General features: G+C 52.5%; 1 protein-coding gene across 1 annotated transcript in view; it reads left to right on the top strand.

The window, feature by feature from the left end:
- Window positions 1-18025, top strand: part of LOC121835205 (glucoside xylosyltransferase 1-like) — a 75679-nt gene extending 57654 nt beyond the window's left edge. The window contains exon 5 of the mRNA XM_042289182.1: window positions 17673-18025. Within this exon, the coding sequence (XP_042145116.1) occupies window positions 17673-18025 (353 nt within the window). The remainder of the gene's footprint in view (window positions 1-17672) is intronic.
- Window positions 18026-18673: the final 648 nt, after the last annotated feature.

Below are 18673 nucleotides of genomic sequence, written 5' to 3'. Positions count from 1 at the left end.
CCTCCCCCTTTCATGCTAAAATAGTGTTCAACTTTTTTTTTTTTTTTTTTTTTTCATTCGAAGTTTTTGCCATTTCACGAATTCGAGGCGCCCGAATTGAGAACTCTTGATTGAACATGTTTTATTAATAAAAAAAAGAAGTAAAACGCGTACGACTCTCTCTAATCAATTGTCCACTGACATCGGAGAGAGAAGGGGGTGGGGGAATGGGGTGTGGATAGGTGGGGGGTACCAGAAATGTCTCTATTCAGATGGAGTCCTGGATGCTTGCTGTCGCGACAAAGTCAAGAAGCGAGTCTAATATGGCTTTGCGATGCTGCGGTGCGCCCCTCGGGTGTATCCAGTCCCGAAGGCACGCCGGCCGCAGCTTAGGTTGCAGTTTTCGGATGGCTTCTTCCCTCGTCCGGCTGAGCTCTACACAGTCCCATAAGAGATGGGCACTTGTGGCTTGTTGTCCAGCTGCGCATCGTCTGCATGATCCATCGTCGGCGTGTTCTCTTTCTAGATCTGTCTTGAACGCACATCTCTCGAACTTAGCCCGGACTGCTGGGGAGACGGCCGTTCCGGTTCGGAGTCTCCGAAGACGCACTGTAGCCCACCGACCGTACCCGTTTGGCAGTGGGTCATCGTCTTCAGGTAGCTTATTGCGCAGGACCCTTCTCCGCTCGAGGCGGGCGAGGGTCGCCTCCTCGTCCCAGTCAGGCTCCTCTTCGTCATCAGAGTCGTCTTGAATAAGTGCGGGCGGAGGGTTGTCGAGAATTGCACTTTGGCCTGTTGCGGGGGGGTAGGGAGAAGGAATGAGCTCCCGCGCGGCTTCGTGTGCTCTCTCGTTCCCCTCGATCCCGGCATGGCCCGGGACCCAGGAGATGGTGATTTTAACTCCTCTGGATTTGAGGGTCTTTGCTCTAGCTTTTATTTTTTTTACCGTTTTGCTGGGGGAGTTTCGCTTCCGGCAAGTGGCTAGGGCCTCTTTCGAATCCGTGTACACCCGTAGGTGCTTGGACCCCTCTGGAGTCAGGGACTCGTCTTCCACGGCGAATAATATGGCTCTTAGCTCTGCTTCTTTGGTCGAGTGTTTCTTGTGAAACGCAAAGTTTGCCTTAGATTCTGTATTAAGACAAAACCATGCAATGGCTGTGCCGCCTCCGTCTTCTGTGACAGCTGCGTCGGTGTAGACGTGTACTGTTTCGGAGCCGGGACGGACGTCCTGTACGGATTCCGCGTGTTTTTTGGCTGCGTTGTTCCTTCTGCCCTTCTGGTCTTTGTCTACGTTCTGCTTCATGGGGCGATGGTCCACCACTGCCTCGTCCTCCCACGGGGGTGGAGGAGGAGAGATCGCGGGGCGGCCCATTAGCTGATACCCAAGCAGCTGGAGAATGGCCCTTCCGGGTCTGGTTCGCTCGAGTCTCTGGACTTGTGCGATGCGATGGATTTCGGCCCTATCTTCCAGAGTATTGATTTTGGAGTGTTTCTGGAGCTCCTCAATTGGGGCAAATCTGGGGAGGCCGGTGACCACCCTCATTGCCTCCCTGTTCAGCACCTCTAGTTTGCGCTTTTGTGCTCCTGTGACACGTAGGTAGTTTATACCGTACATTGCCTTGGACGTGAGGAGGGCATGTACTAACATGCGGAGGGTGCATTCGTTTGCCCCCCACGATTTGGAGGTGGCCCTTCTGATGAGTCCCAGGGTCTGTCTCCACGTTTTGGTGACTTGTGCAAGCCAGGTGCTCGCTCCGCCGTCCTCGTCGATGGGGAGTCCTAAAACAAGGATGCTGTGTTGACATTGAATGGGACGGCCGTCGAGGCATAGGTTGAAGAGGTTCTTCACGCCCTTTTTCCTGTTACTTGCGTCCGCCACCACAACGTAGGTCGTCTTTTCGGGAGAGGGAGTCATTCCAACTTCTCTCAGATAATCCGCCACGGTGTTCAAGCCATCCTGCAGGGCTTGTTCCTGGGCGCCTGGTGGGCCGCCTGAAGTCCAAAGCGTAATATCGTCGGCGTATATGGTGAAGCCGATACCCTCAATTTCGGCCAACCTCGCTGGAAGGCCTGCCATCGCGAGGTTGAATAGCATCGGTGATAGAACGGCCCCTTGCGGGACTCCTATGCCGTTCGTCATTGTTGGGCCCAACGTAGAGCCCACTCTGACTCTATAGTGACGTCCATCGAGGAACGAGCGAATGAATGCGATGACTCTGCCGCTCAGACCGCTTTTTCGTGCTCCTTCGATTATCGAGTGGTGCGGCACCGAATCAAAAGCTTTCTTAACGTCGACTGTGACGACTACCTTCGGATCTAGTTTGGGCTTCTTTGCTAGGACGTCCTGATGCAACAGAAGAAGGCTGTCCTGGGTGGAGAGGTGGGGTCTGAAACCCGTCTGGCGTGGGTCCAGGACGTTATTTGCCTCTACGTACCACTGGATACGGTCCAAGACAAGCCGCTCCATTAACTTGCACAGGTTTGATGTGAGAGATATGGGCCGCATGTTGGCGAGCTCCGTAGGGGGCTTTCTGGGCTTTGGTATAGGCACAACCCAAGACTCCTTCCACTCCTCTGGGACCCGGCCTGTCTCCCAGATTTCGTTTATCCAGTCCAGGAGCTCATGTTTCCGGTCTTCGGGTAGGTTTCGAAGGGCCGTATTTGAGATCCCATCTGGTCCAGGGGTTCCTCCAGCCTTGCCCTCATGGATAGCCGAGAGCAACTCCCCGAGCGTGAAGGGGGAATCCATGGGCGAGCGTCCGGAAACTGCACCGCCCTCCGGTCTTTCAGCCTCGATGTCCGGTCCCGGTGCTCCCCTGTTGGTGCCACTTGGTTGTGGGAAGAAGTGCGCTCCCGCTACGATGGCTAGCTCTTCTTCCGTAAGGCCCATTCGGATTGCCAAGTTCTGTCCTGCCGTGCGTGTCTTGCCACGATTTTGCATTCCTCGGAAGGTTCCCCAAAGTCGAGCAAGTCCGGTCTTGACTCCAAAGGAGGTGCAGTGTTTTCTCCACCTTCGTCGGCATAGCTCGAGGGTGTACCTTTTCGCTTTCGCCGTGGCGCAGTTTAGTTTGACTCGTAGCGGCAATGTCTTACCGTTGTTGCGGTACCGCTGCAGGGCTTGTAATCTTGACGCCCAGAGGTTTAATAGGTGTAAGTCGGGGGTCGGCGTGCCCACCTTGATTTCCCGGGTTTTTGTCGCGAGGCCAACAGCTGCTTGTATCCGTATTGTGAGGCTGGGCTGTTCGTGCTCCCGCTGATCCTTTTGCAGTGCTTCCCGAAACAAGTCCCAATTGATTATATAAGTCGCTCGTTTCGGCGCCTGGGACCTGCGCAATGCGTTAAAGGTGACTTCAATGGGTAGATGATCGCTACCCATAGAGTCTGGTAGCACCTTCCAGGTTCCCTGGAGCTTCGATGAGGCCCATGAGAGGTCCGGGGAAGTGTCATGTTGCTTGTTGTGCGTTCCAATCCTGGTACAAACGTCATACTCGTTTAGTAGCTTGAGCTTGGCTTCTGATGCGGCTCGCGCCAGGTTGACTCCCCTAGGAGTATCCCGAACGTAACCCCACATAGTGTGGGCGGCGTTAAAATCACCCCCTATATAAATGTGTTCATCCAAGGGGATCGCTGAGCAGAGGTCCCGGAGCCAGTCCGCTTTTTCGCACTGCTTAACCCCGGGTTTACAGTACACTGATACGAGATTAATCTTCGTCTTCCCAACACTCGCCTTAACAACTACTACCTCCCTGCCCGGATTGCAAAAGGGGGCTGTGTCCAGTTGTGCGTGAGGTACGTCTTTATCCACGAAGATTGCCGCCTGGCCCTTGATATCTTTAACCGGTGGTTTTCCTTTTCTGCGAACCCCTCTTCGGGTTCTGGCTATCGTAGGTGCAGTGTAGGTGTAATACCCTTGCAGTTTCATGGCGTCATTGTCCGTCTCTTGGAGGAGGAGAGCGAGGGGTCTGCCCTTCGGTGTCTTGCTTGCTCTCTCGAGGCGGAGTCGAATTTCGGCGAGGCGGCCGGTGAAGCCCCTGCAGTTCCATTGCAGAATCCACGTGGACTTCCCTACTCCACCTCGCCTGCGCCTTCCCATTTTGCTACACTGCGCCGTGGTGTTGGTTGTTTCTCGGGTTACTGTCACCACCGCTGTGACGGCGGGCGAATGCCATTTGCTTTCGCGTGAGGTTTCCCGTGATGGGCTGACTTGTTCCCGATAGGCGGGTTATTATCAGAGCTTGCTGTTCAATCAGCTGCTGCTGTGTCTGTACTTGCTGCTGCATTATCGCCTGTTGATCTCGGAGTGCGGAAACCTCTCCCAGAAGCTTTTCGATGGCGATCGTGAGGTCTCGTAGAGTGGGCTGACACCTGGTCCCCTCTGGAGGGGAACTATCCTTTGGGGGCCCCTTTCGCCGTGCTGAGGATTTGACCTTTTTGGCATATGTCTGGTCCCTCGCCGCTTTGTTGTGCTCGGCAACTACTGAGCCGAGCGTGGGCGCCCTCTCCGAATCTGGACGTCCAGAGTCGAGTGCGGGAAAGTCCTCCGCACCAAGTAGGGGGGGCGGCAACGTTTTTTCTTTCGGACGGTGTCGACCTTGAAAACCCGACGTTCTTCCTTGGTCGTGTTGATTCTTGTTGGGTGCCCGGTCCCGGGACTGAGACCTGGGAACCTCCTTAAGCCTTCTGTTCTTGGGCTTTAGTTTCCGCCGCATTTTTTGTGTAGCCTTAACTGTCTTGGGACACGTAGCATCGGTGGCCACGTGTTCACCCCTACAATTTCGGCACTGCGGGGTCGGGTTCTGGCAATCAGACATCTCTTCATTGTGAGGGCGCCCGCAGCGTCCACACCATTGTGAGTCGTCAGGGCACACATCCATTTTGTGTCCTATTTGGTGACACTTGTAACAGACGACCGCTCTGGGTCGGTATGGGGCGACTTTGCATACCTTGTGGAAATATGTGACTTGGTATGGAATCTTGTTGCCCTCAAAAGTGATGACTCCGGTCTTGCCGCTTTTTCCTAACTGTCGGGCTGAGATGATCCCGTGTGTTCGGCACTTCAAGTTGGCCAAAATTACTTCCGGCGATTCATCTAAGCCAGACGTGTAAATGACGCCCCTTACTTGGTTTGGGCCGGCGGCTTCATAGGCTTGAAAGCCCACGGAGCTCTTTCCAACTTGGACGAGAACGTCAGTCGCCGCGAGAATTCTGTCCGCCAGCGCAGGGTTCCAAACGTCGATGGCGATTGTATTGGCGTCCTCTTTGGTACGAATTCGAAGGTCCAGTGGAAATCCGCCGCTGTCCACTGCCTTGTGTACAGCTTCCAGGATCTTCTGAGGTGCTATTTCGGCAACGTGGACACGTTGCTGAGGTCTCAAGATAAACGTTCGACGCTGTGTTGTCACGTTCTGCGTAAGTCTCCTCGAGGGCTTGCTCGCGGTGCCGCCAGGGGGGGCAAGCTTTTTTCGTTTCCTCCTACCCACCAGTGTCCAACCGTCGTCTGTCGTCATTTCGAATTCCCTGGACGATGGGGAATTTTCCATAACTTCGGTGTGGCCGCCATTAAAAAAGGGGCTCCCTTGAGCGATGTCAGCCATAATGCCTTCCACCCCGTTTATAGGGGCGCTGATTAGTCCCGCTCCGGTTTCGGACGGTTTAACTGATGAAAGCGTGACTTGCCTTCGGTCCACTGAGCTGCTGCGGGAGCCTGCGTCACTGGCAAGGTCCGAAGCTTCTACAAGCTCTCCACCGTGGCTGTAGGGATGGCTCGTGTCATCGGCTTTGCGGCCGAGTGCTGGAAGGTCCACGGCACCATGGGGCGTCTCCTCCTTGGTAGTGTTTCGTTGGTCGCCGCATTGCGGCGGGGTTGAACTGGAACCTGCTTCCATGTTCATCGGTCTCTGGTTGCCGTCCCAAGGATCAGCCCCGATATTAATGAGCCGGCTTGCCGAAGTCGCCGTTAGGCTTAGCGCGGCCGCAGCGGAGCCGCACAAAGTGACCTGTCTCCCGGGATTCGGGGGTGACCACGGTGGTAGCGGTCTCTGCGTTGACCTCTTACCTTGCGGCGTTTTCTGGTACCAAAGTTTGGTACGTTGATCTCTGCTTTTATGGTGAAAAACAACGGGTAACGGAGCTCGACGTCAAAACGTCTTACTTCCATGCCTCGTCTTCTTCCTCCCCCCTTGAGAACTCTTGGAGGCCTGGATTTTCGCATGCTTTCAAGTTGGGCTAAATTTTGAATTAGCTTGAATCGCAAACATTAGGGGCTTGCGAATAATAAATGTTAGACGGTGCTCCAAACTTTGGGAGATGCCGCAAGGTGCAAATTGCCTAATATAAAAAAGTCTACCGACGTTCCACTTTCATTGCGGATAAGTCTTTGAAAACGCAGTCCAATTCGTTGCAGGGACCAGAATGATGCCGAGATTGACTGTTTTCCTATTGACCAGTATATTCTGCCCCGAGAACAGGGCGATGGAGCTCTGTCTACTTTCAGTGTGTGACACCAACCTACATCTCGCTTTATCTTCTATTTTGAACATTTTGCGGAACCTATTAAACTGTTCTACTACCACTGACATGGTCCTTGAAGAAATTGCGAACAGGCACAGCACTAACAGTCTCCAAAACGTGTTTATCCACATAACTGCCTGCAGAAATCTTTTGGGGTATTGTAAAAGGGCAGACAATAATTAAAAATTATCTCCTTAAAAAGCCAGACGAGGCGGCGTCTCACATCGTGTCTCGCCGTCGGAATCCGGTACAAGCTTTTGCCGCTGTCTGCGCGTATTGTGCACTTGGTAACACTACAGCCTGTCATTTTCACGGGGCTCTTTCTACGCGCATGCAAAATTTAATGCGGTAAACGACTAGCGGCTGACGAAAACGCCGTACCCCCGCTTTCAAACCAGAGCTCGCCGACTCGCCAGGATGACCGGATGTGCCGGTCGCGTATCGGTATCGCGTATCACTCCGCGAGAGCCGCAGGCGCGGGGAACGCGATCGTCGTCCGTGTCGTCTGCTTCACATACCCTGAAAACGGGTGTCCCAAAACATCGCTCGCGTTATAAAAAACGGGACTTTACTGTACCCAGTTGATACAGATAATGTTCAATGACTTAGGAAGCTTTCGGTTTCTTCGATTTTGGTCGAGGATCTATATTTTGCGAACGCAAAGCGAAAAATATGTCTCCCCCGAAACTCGGCGCTCTGGAAGGCCGCTTTCCCGCACGAGGGTCGGATCCAGTTCTGCCCACGTGACCACTCCTCCGCCAATACGGAGATGGCGGCGAAAGGAAAAGGAACGCGATACTCTGGCTCTGCAAGCAGAGCCTATACAGTTACTCTACCTCTCGTGGCTTCCACAATGCTAAGTCGAAAGATAAAGCAAAAATGTACAGAAAGGCAAGACCCTCCTCGCGCGTTGGTCGCGACGTCACGGAAACGGTGGGACGCTATTGGATGCGGAGGTGGCGGAGGGATATCCGATTCCCTTTGAGGGGCATTTGCCGCTACCTTCTTAACCTGTAACTGACTATAGTCGAGGTGGCGGTTCAGACCAAATTCCTCGCGCTCCCCGAGCGCCTTCCCCTTTTACTAATCCTTTAACAATGTAGATGCGGTACAACCAATTACGACATCCTGGCTGTCGTCGTGCAGACCAACGGTGCAGACGACACCTGGCAAAGAGCGATGCCGTTCATGTTTGTTTGTTTGTTTGTTTATTTTTGATGTGACGAGAAGAAAGGGCACCAGGAGATGTGTGGGCCTCCGTTCATGGGGCGAGTCGCTACCTGGTGGATCTGGGAAAGGGAAAAAAAGAGGAAAGAGGAATATACAAAATAAAAAAAGAGGTTAATGTAAAAATGTAGCCCTAACGTTTCGCTCACGGGTTCACTCTCCTTGAAGTGAACGCGCGACAAACAAACGACGCACATTTCCCGGTGGCGCTCGCTTTACTTTGCGGCACCATGCTTGAAGCGTGCGCCACTGGGCGAAGCACGCCACGAACCTGTCGCAAATTTGCTCTGTGGGGCCTCTTTCGTTTGGCCGGTGAGGTGCTCAAAGAGTGTCGACAATAAACCCTTTCCGGAATTCAGTGCCATCTGGTGACTCAAATGGCAGTTTATTTTTTACCGTACTAATGGCGGCCATAAACCTGTGGTCTTCTGTATCTTATGGGGTACCGTCACTTTCGCAAGTCAACGGTAAACGAGAACATGCGCTTCACTGTACAATCCTTTCCAATCTCTTTCAGTGTCCATCTCGGCATGACCCTGGGTGCTACACTCGTATTCACCCTGTTCCCGAGCCCATCGGCTTGGATTCCCCGTTCACCCTCCACGAACTCGAGGCCGCCCTGGATAGGGCAAACACACACAGTGCACCAGGCCCTGACAACATCACCGTCGGGCAACTTCGCAACCTTCCCACCGCCCTAACAGAGCCCGTACTGACGGAGATCAACCTGGTGTGGGATTCTGGGTGCGTCCCTTCCGAGTGGCGTCACTCGACGGTATGTCCTATTCCGAAGCCCGGCAAACCACCTACGTCTCTCACAAATCTACGCCCAGTATCCCTCACATCATGTCTCTGCAAAACGGTTGAGAGCATGCTGAACGCCCGTCTGCAGTGGTGGCTTGAGTCCAACCAGCTGCTCAGCCCATCGCAATACGGGTTCCGCCCTGGACTCTCCACTCAGGACGTCATGAGCCGCCTCCAGCACGATGCGCTATCTACATCATCACCGCATCTTCGTATTGTGGCAGGGGTCGACGTGCGCAAGGCGTTTGACAGCGTCCCGCACTCCTCCGTCCTCTCAATGGCACAACAGCTAGGCATCACCGGTCGGGCATACAACTTCATCGCGGCGTTCCCCGAAGATTGCACTTTCACTGTTCACGTCGGCTCATCCCACGGAATCACCCATACAAACCGAGTGGGCGTTCCACAAGGGTCCGTTCTTTCTCCAGTACTTTTCAATATCGTCCTTGCTGGCCTTCCTCCCCGCCTTAGTGAGGTGCCTAACCTCGAACATGCAATCTACGCCGACGATATTACGTTGTGGACCCACTCTGGCTCACCCGGTTACCAACAGGATGCCATTCAAGCTGGGCTCGACATCATTCACGACTACATCCAGTCTGTTGGCCTCGCTCCCGCTCCCGACAAGACGGAGTTCGTCGTTATTCATGGCGGTCGTCGCACACCAGCAAAAGAAGCAGAAAAACAGTGCATTCAGCTCACGCTTGCAGGTACTCCCATCTCACGCCGCACGAGCATCCGGATTCTTGGTTTTCACCTCGACCAAGACAGCCGGGCGGCGACTTGGTTTCAGCGTACCATCAGCAACTCGAAACAGCTGAACCACCTGTTATACAGGGTAGCCCACGGCTCCCGCGGGGTGCACGAACATGATCTCCGTATCTTTGCTAGGGCCTTCGTGGTGTCCCGCATTATGTACGGCTACCTGTACTACCACCTTACCGGCACCCAAAAACTCAGGCTCGAAATAATTAATCGGGAACTGCAACGAATTGTCACCGGCCTTCCGAGATACACGCGAATCGATGCGCTCACCAGCTGCAGCCAGATGAACAGCCTTGACGACCTGGCCTCCACCCAGATCGCAACTCAAGAAACTCGACTCCGAGCCACTCTAGCGGGGCGCTTCACACTGCGTAAGCTAGGTTACAACATCGACCACCTCCTACCTTTACTCACCCCACCCCCGCCATGGGAGCTCTGCCCTCTCACAGCACCCCGTCCCCTCCCTCGGAACATGGGGGAAAAAGCGCAAGCCCGCCGCAGCGACTTTGCTCGCCGACATCTCCACTCTCTCCCTGTTCGCTCTTCATCGGCTCTAGTTTTCTACGCGGACGCGGCTGTGGACAATAACTCCACGCCAATCTTCAGCACGATATGGTGCGATGTCGACGGTCATCGACGCGGTACACAAGTTTTCATGACCCCCTGCTCCTCTAGTCACGCTGAACTTTGTGCTATACTGCACTGCTTAACCTCCGTTTACACTTTCACCCTGGTACCCTCCTCCAGAATCGTAATATATACAGATTCTCAAGAAGCCATCCGTGCTCTCCGCCACTCATCTCCATCATCTGCCATCGCTATTCAGATTCATCGGGCAGCCATATCTATCCGGACAGCCGGCCACCATCCCCTCATCGACTGGGTGCCCGCCCACAGCGGCATTCCCGGCAATGAAAGGGCTCACCGACTTGCGCGCGCTAAACTTCTCTCCGCGCGAGCCGGGGCCCCTACTTTTCCTACGCCACCGGAGCTCACACCTGGCTCCTTTCACGATTCACACGAAGCCGGCAGGAGCACGCCAGCCGATGGCGTCATTACCTGACTACTCAGGCTAACCCCCTTTACTTCCCCTCTCTTTCCCACCTTCCTCTCACTCGCCACGAGACCTCCCTTCTACAGCAAGCCAGGTCAGGAGCGCTCCTCGCTCCCTCCCTGCTTGCAAAGATGTATCCCCAGGTCCACATCAACCCTCAGTGTACCCACTGCCACATTCCTGCTAGTCTCCCCCATCTTTTGTGGGACTGCTTGCTCCACTCAACAGCCCGCGTTCGCGCGCTCTCAACCCTCTCACCTCCCCCCTCCACTCTTACTGAGTGGCTCAACCCCCCATCCGCTCCTGACCCTGGTCGTGTCCTGGCGGCATTCCAGGCGATCCTCCGATATTTAGAGGACCCGCAGGCGCCCCCACTCGGCTCCAGGCTGCTCAAGCAATACGAGCCAATCATCGCCGCCGCCCGACGTCTCTCTGCCCCTGGTAACACCAGGGACACATAAGACGACGAGATAAAAGACCATACAGTAGAGCGCGTAGGGCGCTCATTCATTTGGTCTGTAAATAAAGACGTTTGAAAGAAGAAGAAGAAGACGTGTCGGTGGCGAAAAAGATGGAAACAGTCAGAACAAAGCGCCAACAAACATAGACGCCTTGTAGTTCTATACGTCTATGGGCTTTGAAGCCGAGTTTGTGCTACTAAACGATTGACTGGGCCCGAGTTATAAATGAACGCTTACGCAGCTCTTTCATCCGATTCCCGATTCACGTCGCGCTGACGTCTAGAATGTATAGGTCTATAATCATCTGCTCAGGAGCATCTTCAACTTCTTTCTTCATCAGTGAAATGAAGGCCGCCATTAGTATAGCATATATGCCATTTGTAATGATGGTGATAGTAATCAAAGTGGCCAGGCTGAATTCCGGAAAGGGTCTATAGTCACCTCCGAGCAGAAATCAGAGTCTATCTGCAAGGCCGCTTTCCCGAAGAAAACGAAGAAGTGCTCGGAAGGCTCTTGCTGTTACCCCTCGTAATCCTTCAGGGTTCAAAAGTTCCTCCATGCTGTTTCTTGAGAGTCCTTCAGAGGCATAAAACTGAAAAAGAACTCTTCTTGGCTCCGCGTGGGCGGGGCACCACAGAAGGGCGTGTTCGGCATCTTCTGGGTCACCGCACTCTGGGCAGCTGGGGTCCTCCTTAAGGGGTATTCACACGAGGGAGAAATCCCGGGGATTTCTCCCCGGCACGCGCGCATCACGAGACGAAAACGCGAGACTTTTGCACATCGGAAAGCCTGACGTTTTCTTCGCGGAATGCGCGTGCCGGGGAGAAATCCCCGGGATTGCTCCCTCGTGTGAATACCCCTTTACGGCCCATCCTGTGAGGCCGCTTAGCCGTATATGGACATCCAGCTCGAAGTCTGTGCAGGAGTGAAGTGTCGGCTCGCTGCAGGTTGCGTGGAATGCTTGGAGGCGGCTTGTTCGTCGCCACTCCTGGATGAGGGTGCGACTTCTGTAGGCAGCTACGCATCAGTCGATGTGCCTCGTTGAAACGATCGAGTAGAAAGATTGGGTCTTGGTCGTCATGGGCTTTGGCTGCCAGAGTGTCCGCTCTCTCATTACCGGGAATCCCTACATGAGATGGGACCCACTGCATGGCGAGGGTCCATCCGAGGTCCTCTACCGTTGCAGCCTCTAGTGCCACTCTAGCCACGAGGGGTGTAGGTTTTTGAACACGCTGAAGTTGTTGCAACGCAGATTTTGAATCAGTTAGGATCACCGCTTTTCCTGTTGGCTCAATATTCTTAATTGACTCTAGCGCTCCCCATATTGCAACGAGTTCCGCTGTTGTCGATGACGTCATGAAATTGAGTCTGCCTGCGACATCATAGTTCATTTCGGGAATGGTGATTGCAGCTGTGGCTGTCTGCCTAGTTCGGTTAACAGAAGCGTCCGTAAAAACATGGGTCCAGTCTTCGTAGTCCTCGTTAAGGCTTTCTAGGGCAACCAAACGAGCGACAAATGTGGGAACATTTGCCTTTCGTTGGGGAATGGGCATTGTCTCGTATATTTGCTGTGGTAGACGTGTTGAATGCGGAGGCACAGGTGGAAGAAACTCTCCAGGACCTCCTATCTCTTGATCAAATCTTGACATCAGGTGCCCTAGATGAGAACGCTGTCGCTTCCGCAGGTGACTACAGATGCTGGTTTCCGGGGCCAAGCTATTCATGCGAGCGATGTTGCGCATGGCTTTTTCCTGCAGTCTCAATGAAAGCGGCCATTATTCTGCCGACACAAGTGTCGCGATGTTTTCGGACGAAGGGGGGAGTCCCAAACAGTAACGAAGGGCAATGCGATGAAATGCCTCTATGGCTCGAACTTGGGCTCTTCCGATGGCCAGGAGAGGGAGCGCGTACATAAGCCGGGACATTATAAGGCCCTTGTAGAGCTGGAGGAGAGCATGTTGCGATGCCCCCCAAGAGCATCCTCCTAGCTGTCGTATGACAGAAAGTAGTCGACGGCAACGGCTTGATGTTTTTTGAACTTCTGGCCGCCAAGTCACGCGGTCGTCGACGATGACTCCAAGATAAGTGTGAGTTTTGACTCTCTTCACAGGTATTCCAGTAATCTTCAACTGCAGTGCGTTCTGGGGTGCTCGGCCTGTCGGTCGGTAAAGGAGTGAAGCGGTCTTTTCCGCCGACAAAGTGAGGCCCAATTTAGCTATCATTAATGCCGTGGCGTCTAGGGCCACTTGGAGCCGATTGCGAATTCCGATTGCGTTCTTTGGGGGTCCGATACACCAGATGGCAACATCATCTGCGTATATCGCCATTCTGATTCGGAGTGCGGAGTGGTCAGCCGGGAGGCAATCGGGGAGAGCAGCCATCGCAATGTTAAAAAGTACCGGACTTAACACGCTGCCCTGTGGAACCCCTCGGTCCACTAGGCGAGGTCTGCTGACAGCACCGGGCACTTTGACACGGATTGATCTTCCAACAAGGAATGCCCGAATGAAGGAAAGAATCCTTCCACCTATCCGGAGTTGTTGTAGCCGCTGAATGATAGTCAGGTGAGGTAGGCTGTCGAAAGGTCGACTGATGTCTAGGAAGACACAGTGTACCATTTTTTTGTAGCTTTGGCCTCTTCGAGGGTTGAGGCGAGGTCTCCGATGACGTCTGCGGTGCACCTTTTCGCTCTAAAACCGGCCATTTCAGGAGGAAATGCGCTTGTTCGATTTAACAGCCATGTAAGGCGCCCAAGAACCATTCTTTCGAGGACTTTACCCACACAGCTTGTTAATGAAACAGGTCTGTAAGACGAAGGCTGTGCAGCCGGCTTTCCTTGTTTAAGTATTGGAATTATAGTGGCTTCCTTCCACACATTCGGAAGGATGCCGGTTCTCCAGATGATGTTAATTAAACTTTTCAAGAATGTCTGCGTGGTAGACAGGGTCCACATTTCTGAATGCTTCGTAGGTTATACCATCTGGTCCCGGAGAACTTTTTTTTTTTTACATCGGCCCAGCGCTTCCGTGAGCTCTGTCAGGGTGAAATCAGAATAGTTCGCCAGCATCACCTCTCTGTCTGGAGAAGGGTTGACTGGTGTATTTGTAATTTCTCTGAGTTGTTCGGGGAGTGGTCGTGGGGCTGCTTGTTGTCGAGAAAATTCATCTGCTAAGACCTCTGCTATCTCTTTAAAGGGTCTACCGGTATCAATTGCAAGACTGGAAATGGGATGCCGTGGGACCTTAGCCCCGGTGAGAGCTCGGGCAAGTCTCCAAGCGCGCTTGTAACCACCTGGGCTGCCAAGGGATGTACAATCTTGTCTCCACTGCCATCGCTGCAATTGCTTCGTGTGGCGCCTGAATCGGGCGTCAATTCGATTGTAGCATGACCAATCCCATTGGGCGTCTGTACTAAGCGCCCCTCGCTGTGCCTGTCGTCGGGCCGCTCGGAGGTTTAGCCACTCCAGATCCGGGGATGGGCGCGTAACAGGAACTGTGACGGTGCGCGTGGCAAGTCGTAAACACTCCACAATGCAGGTCGTTAAATCTTCAATGTTGCCACTATTCATGGCAGACCCAACATATTGACGGAATAGGTCCCAGTTTGTCACTTCGCAAATTTTAAGGTTCTTGGGACTCGCGGTTGGGTGTTTTACACTTATTGGCACGTGATCGCTTCCTGCCGTGTCCGGTTGCGCAGTCCACGAGGCGAAAATTCCTCGTGACACCAATGTCAAGTCGATGGTGCTGGGTTTAAGTCCTTGCCTGCGGAACGTGGAGGACCCATCATTGAGGGCTCGGAGTCGGAGCTCTGTCATTATGGCTTCTAGCTGTCGTCCCCTGGAGTCTGTTCGTTTGCCACCCCATGCCTCGTTGTGTGCGTTAAAGTCGCCGCAAATAAGCTGACCTTTGCTTCGCTTCTGAATTTTTTCTAGTGCTTTCGAATTCCAGACAGCACGTGGCGCGATATAAGCGGAAACAACCGGTGTGTCGTGTCTACCAATTCTAACGATCACACCGGCATACTCCTCAATGTCCGAACTTAAGTCCGAAAGGTCGAGAAGGGTATGATGTATATTAGCACGAACAAGTACAGCCACTCGGGATCTGCCATTAATGTTTACAGGGTTACTGTGGTAGAACACATATGACGAGAGCCGCACCTCCCCGAGAACGACATTCGTTTCTTGAAGAGCAATGATATCAAAGCGTTCAGTTGTAAGATGTTGGCGTAGCTCAGATAAACGCGTTCGCAAGCCTTTCACATTCCACTGAAGAAGGGATGGGAAAGGTGGACTTTGTCTTTGTCGAGGGGTACTCTTCTTTACTTGTGATGAAGGGTTTCGTTCAGGGGAGCTTGTTTGCCCATGACATTGCACATTAGTGTTTCTTGCCACCCTTAGTTTGCCCCCAAAATGGGAAGCATTGTCTGCAGGACAGAAGTAATTATGCGGGCCCATGATGTTTCAATTTTGGACAGTATAGCAAGGGTTATGTTCGCAACTGTCCCAAAGATAGAAACCCAGGGGGGTGATATGGCGATGGGGGATTCCGCGGTCTCGTCGTTCCCTTTCTCAGTGGCCGGTCTGCCGGGTGGACGTTGAGGAGGCGTCTTTGTGAGAGCTTGAGTCCTTGGCAGTGTCTCTTGTTGATCCCTTGGACCAATGCTCTCCGGTGAGGTGTTAATAGCCTGCTTTACTCGGCGATCTCCGATGAGAACGGAAGCGTATGTTGTGCCGCTTGCCTTGTATGTTTTGGACTCAGATTTGGTTTTTATGTTCTCTTTTGATAACGGCTGAATGTTATCAACCCGTTGTTTACTTTGAAGGCTCAAGGCAGATTTTGCAGCGGGGAATGCCACTGCATTTTCCCTCGAGTACGTGAGAATATTCCGTTCATTAATCCATTTTGGACAGTCATGCGATGCTGCTTGGTGATTTTCTTGGCAGTTGATGCATTTCACTGTCGCTGATTGACATTCGGCGTTCAGTGTGTCATGGTGTTCTCCACAGCGGCTGCAGGCCTTGGGACGTTGACAAGCCACTTTTTTGTGACCAAATCCGTTGCAGTTGTGGCATTTTAGTGGTCTTTCTTTGAAAGGTGACACGACATGGCGAACGTGGCCTAGTAGCACGTAGCTGGGTAGCTTGCTGCTGCTGAATGCAATCTTTACAGTGCTGGAGCCTCCAAGTCTACGAACATGAACAACCTTGCTGGATATGTCTTCAGTGCGAAAGTGTTGAGCGATTTCGTCGTTTGTGACTTCGACGGCTACTCCTTTTATAACGCCATAAGCCGTGGGTCTTGAGAGTGGGGAATACGCTCGAACTGGGACAGTGCAGAGCTCGGTTGTGTTCAATAGAGTTTGTGCCGCTTGCCCATTCGGAACGTCCACGGCAATCAGATTTAGTCGGCTATTGTACCGTACCTGAATGATGCACTCCTGGCATAGCTGCTCAAGGGCATTATACACTTTCAGGCTGTTGAGAGTTGTTAGCCTGGTTTCCTGTGCCACAGGCACAAAAATGACAGTGAGGAAGTTGACTTGCTTTTTCGGTGTGCAGATGGTTTCCACACTTGAAGAGGAGTGGGCACTCGTTGGCCGAGTGCGTTTCCTGATGACCCTTTGGAATCCATCGTCAGGGGTCTCGCTGTCCATGTTTACGGGGCCTGAGCAGCTAGAGTGCCTGCCGTCTTGAGATGGATCGTGGATACCTTGCTCATGACAGTGCACAGCAGTGATGGAAACATCGTTCTCTGAAAACGATGTGCCGTCAAGCATCTCTTCTATCCGGTGGCAGCGTGCCAGTTGTCTTAGTGCTTGCCTTCTAAGGATCAACGAAGTCAAAGAACCGATTAAATGGCATAAAAGAGAAAATGTACAGAGGTCGAAAATTACGCGTAGCAGTTCCGATCCCTTCTTTTTCCTCCTCCATGCCGTTCATCTGTCAGCGTTGCATTCCAAGACAACCATTGCCCATAGCTGCCCTAGATGGAGCTAGCTTACACACAGCATTTCTCCTTCCCATAAAATGAGAAAAGAAACGGAAGTGCAACAATGCTCACTCGGACAACTGAAGCTTCTGATCATTATCTGATCAGATTTTCTGATCGCTGCTTCCAGCGCTCATGCGGTGCTAACTTAGCGCTAAGCTGTGTGTGTGAGCCGGCCTTCATGCTCTGCGCGTCTCTCGCTTTTTTACGTGACGAATTCCGTACTTTTCGCGGAGTTCCGAACCTTCCGCTTCTTTACCAAAGGAAATACCGCTGGCGTAAAAGCATGGCGAGCTTAACCGTGGAACATTTACGGCGACAAATGTTTTTTGGCTAGATTTCATAACACATGCCAGGGTGTGTTTCGCGTAGGGTCGTTGACCTCTAGATTTAACAAGAAAGCAGTGTCACGTGATACTGTGTCGTCACAATGTTCACTATATTTAGCGGGAAAATTGCAACATACCGTTTTTAACTAAATTTAACGGTAGATTGAGACGTCAAGTATAAGTGAAACAAGTGGTTTCATCGCAAAGCGATATGACTTCCCACATTATGACGCCCAGCGAAAGTTTTCCCCGCTGGAAGATCGTGACGTCACTTGAAACTGTGACGTCACATGACGTTACTTGACTACGGGGCGTCACAGTCACGTGACGTCATTATGTCGCGTGACAATGCGATTTCCCGCTAAATTTAGTGCGCAAACTGTGACCTCCCGGGACAATGCAATGTTTACACGTTTGCCAAGGTTAGAACAGTGGCGTAGCTGATGGTAGGCTGTCTGTGCACGCCACGGTGCACAGCACCGCTGCTCTCGCCTTAGTTTATTTAAAAAATACAACAAATAACCTGGATATTTTTTTTTTGCTGCCTCAGGAGTGAACACTGGCGTGATGGCCATGAACCTCACGCGCATGCGCAACTTCCGCTGGGTGTCGCGCATGGGGCCGCTACTAGAGGAGTACGAGGACCGGATCTTCCTGGGCGACCAGGACCTAGTGAACATCATGTTGAGCGCCCACCCAGACAAGTTGTTCCTGATGACGTGCCGGTGGAACTACCGCCAGGAGAACTGCGTCTTCCACTCGTCGTGCTCGGGCGAAACACCCGCACTGGTGCACGGAAGCCGGAATTGCTTCACGGACCCCGACAGGGAGCCCTCCATCTATGCCGTCCACTCCGTCATGCAGAAGGTACTCGACTCGTACTGTCTTACATCGGAATATTAATGCCATTCAAACACCGCCTAGAATTATTACTTTACATTAACGACCTGTGAAACACGTATTATATTTTTTTTCAAGCCACGCAATAGTAATTGTGGAAAAAAAAAAATAAAAACTAAAAACGAGCAGCGTTCGCTTCTTTAACTTGCAGTCAGAGCAAATGGCCACATGTTTTCATTTTTGTCATAGCCATGCTCTCGCGTTGCCAAAACACATGGAACAGGTTGAGTTACACAGATCGTTAAAGGGATACTCCGGCATTATCTTTATGATGAACGATTTGCCTCAAAAATTGCTAAACACATCAACAAACGTCGAAGAAATAGTATCCAAATATTAGGTCAGGCTGCCGGCAGGCTGCCATAAAATAGCCGTGGATCTAGTACACTGTACCGTGGGTGATAGTTCGTGCTTGATTGAATTTGTTCGACGAAGCAGATTCTTGAAACCCAGCGTGAACAGCAGCCTCATCTTTGAGGACCCGGCGAAAGTTCTATACTCCGTTTCACCTTATGTTGTACCTATCTAGAAGGCTAGAAGCGCGAGCTTATAGCGTTGGAAGCTGCTCTTAACGCACGAGATCTCGTGCCGCCGAGATGTGCCGTAGAGCAAGGAGCTCGCGCTTGTAGCCTTTCCTGCGGTACATCATAA

Source organism: Ixodes scapularis, unplaced genomic scaffold, assembly GCF_016920785.2.
Source record: "Ixodes scapularis isolate PalLabHiFi unplaced genomic scaffold, ASM1692078v2 PGA_scaffold12__126_contigs__length_90152505, whole genome shotgun sequence".
Taxonomy (NCBI): Eukaryota; Metazoa; Arthropoda; class Arachnida; order Ixodida; family Ixodidae; genus Ixodes; species Ixodes scapularis.
This window is presented reverse-complemented; position numbering and strand designations above follow the sequence as displayed.